Source organism: Nanorana parkeri, unplaced genomic scaffold (assembly GCF_000935625.1).
Source record: "Nanorana parkeri isolate BGI_ZX_2015 unplaced genomic scaffold, ASM93562v1 scaffold752, whole genome shotgun sequence".
Taxonomy (NCBI): Eukaryota; Metazoa; Chordata; class Amphibia; order Anura; family Dicroglossidae; genus Nanorana; species Nanorana parkeri.
Window position 1 is genome coordinate 333,660 of NW_017307020.1, and position 1,828 is coordinate 335,487.

The window sequence follows — 1,828 nt, forward strand, 5'->3', positions numbered from 1 at the left end:
GGCAGGGGTATAGATATACACTCTCAAGGGTCCTTTTTCTTATTTTTCAGCTGATCACATGATAACCTAATAAAAGGTTGAATATTTGTTTGATGGCCACCTCCTAAATAGTGTTGACCTCTCTGTGCACACTACCACTGCCTGTTAAATTAGAATAAAGTTTGCTGGTTCCGAAGGACAGATTTAGGGATTTGGGTTTGGTATGAACCTGAGCACCTGCAAACCCGGAAGGAGCTCCTTCCAAACATGGAAGGAGACTCCTTCCAAGCTGTCCAGTCAGCTGTGGATGTGGAATTTATCGCCCAGAGCAGTATGTAAACAAAGGAACTGGATGTTTGTGGTGATGTCATTTACCTAATATGGTCACAAATGGAATTTACCAAATATAGGCATGTATCCATATAAGGTTAATGATATCACTGCATCCTGCACCTTTGCTTACTGGGGAACTCTCTGTCCACAGCTGATTGGACAACATGGAAGAAGCCCCCTTCCATGTTCGGGAGGAGCTCCTTCTGGGTTTGGAGAAGCTCAGGTTTGGACCAGGTTCGGCCTAAACCTGAGCTCATCCCTAGATAAACTAAGCCGACATAACACCTAACAACATACACTCACTCCAGTGTGGTGCGCCATTCACCGGCTGTCTTATTGTCCAGATAAAGGTCTTGGCTGAGTTCTTCCTCTCCATGTTTCCATGTTAGATTGGAAATCTGCATGGAGTCAGCTTCCAGAATACACTCTAGTTTCAGATGCACAGGGCTGTCCAGAATTATGTTTTTTTCTGCGTCTATGGATGATAAACCTGGAGAGAGATAAAAGGGGATTGTGTACGATAAAACAAAAACATTACGACGTAGAAGCCAAAGTAAAGATGAAACAGCAGAATGGCACAAAGCCACCCACTTGATGGAAGCTTCTATAGTTACATACTGTATTTGTCTGTTACTACAATAACCTGGAAGGGGTTGCCTTTTTACAACTTCAGGTAAACAGCTAAATATACTATATATACCATGTGTATATATATATACACAGCTATTCCTCACTTGACGACCGAGTTCTGTTCCTACGACTAGGTCGTTAAATGAATTGGTCGTTAAGCGAGGAACTCTATACAGTATTGTATTAGTACAGTACTGTACAGTGTACTGTAAATACAGTACTTACCAAGAATAGTAGCTGAGAACGGAGTACAGTACTGTATGCAAGAGGAAGTAGGTTTGATGCTGCACTGCACGTTCCCACACATACTGTCGGAGAGGTGGTCGTAAGTGCGAGCAGTCGCTAAAAAGGTAGGTCGTTAAGTGAGGAATAGCTGTACTGTATATAGACAGATAGATAGATAGATAGATAGATAGATAGATAGATAGATAGATAGATAGATAGATAGATAGATAGATAGATAGATACACATATACACACACAGTATATATAATCTATGTAAGGGAAATGCCCCATGCCTTTGTGTCAGAATGCCAGCATTAAAAACTAACACACCATCTGAAATCTGGGAATAATTGTCAGAAAACATGCTACCGATACCATTCAGGAAACAAATAATTTATGTTGGGACTAGCTCCTGACCTTTTTTTAGCTTTATAATATAAAAATGACACAAACATAAATGTACAATTTACCTGATATAGTCAGGCTGTGTAATATGACTGAATTGGCAGCAACTCCCATGTTTTTCACAGAAGTCTGGGACATTCCATCTGAACCTGAAGAGAAAAATACACAGCATTAGCTTGGATGACATACGTTATGTGGTCCTGAAATGCTACTGTGATCTGTGATCCAAGTGTAAAGTGAACCCAGGCATTCCCCA

The 1,828-nt window shown here is 40.8% G+C and overlaps 1 protein-coding gene across 1 annotated transcript in view; it reads right to left on the reverse strand.

The window, feature by feature from the left end:
* EMB (embigin) overlaps positions 1–1,249 on the reverse strand; it is a 14,983-nt gene extending 13,734 nt beyond the window's left edge. Inside the window, exons 1-2 of the mRNA XM_018564452.1 lie at positions 1,168–1,249; positions 616–802 (exon numbers count right to left, since the gene is read on the reverse strand). Coding sequence (XP_018419954.1) covers positions 616–802; positions 1,168–1,249 — 269 coding nt within the window. The remainder of the gene's footprint in view (positions 1–615; positions 803–1,167) is intronic.
* Between the last annotated feature and the right edge of the window lie 579 nt (positions 1,250–1,828).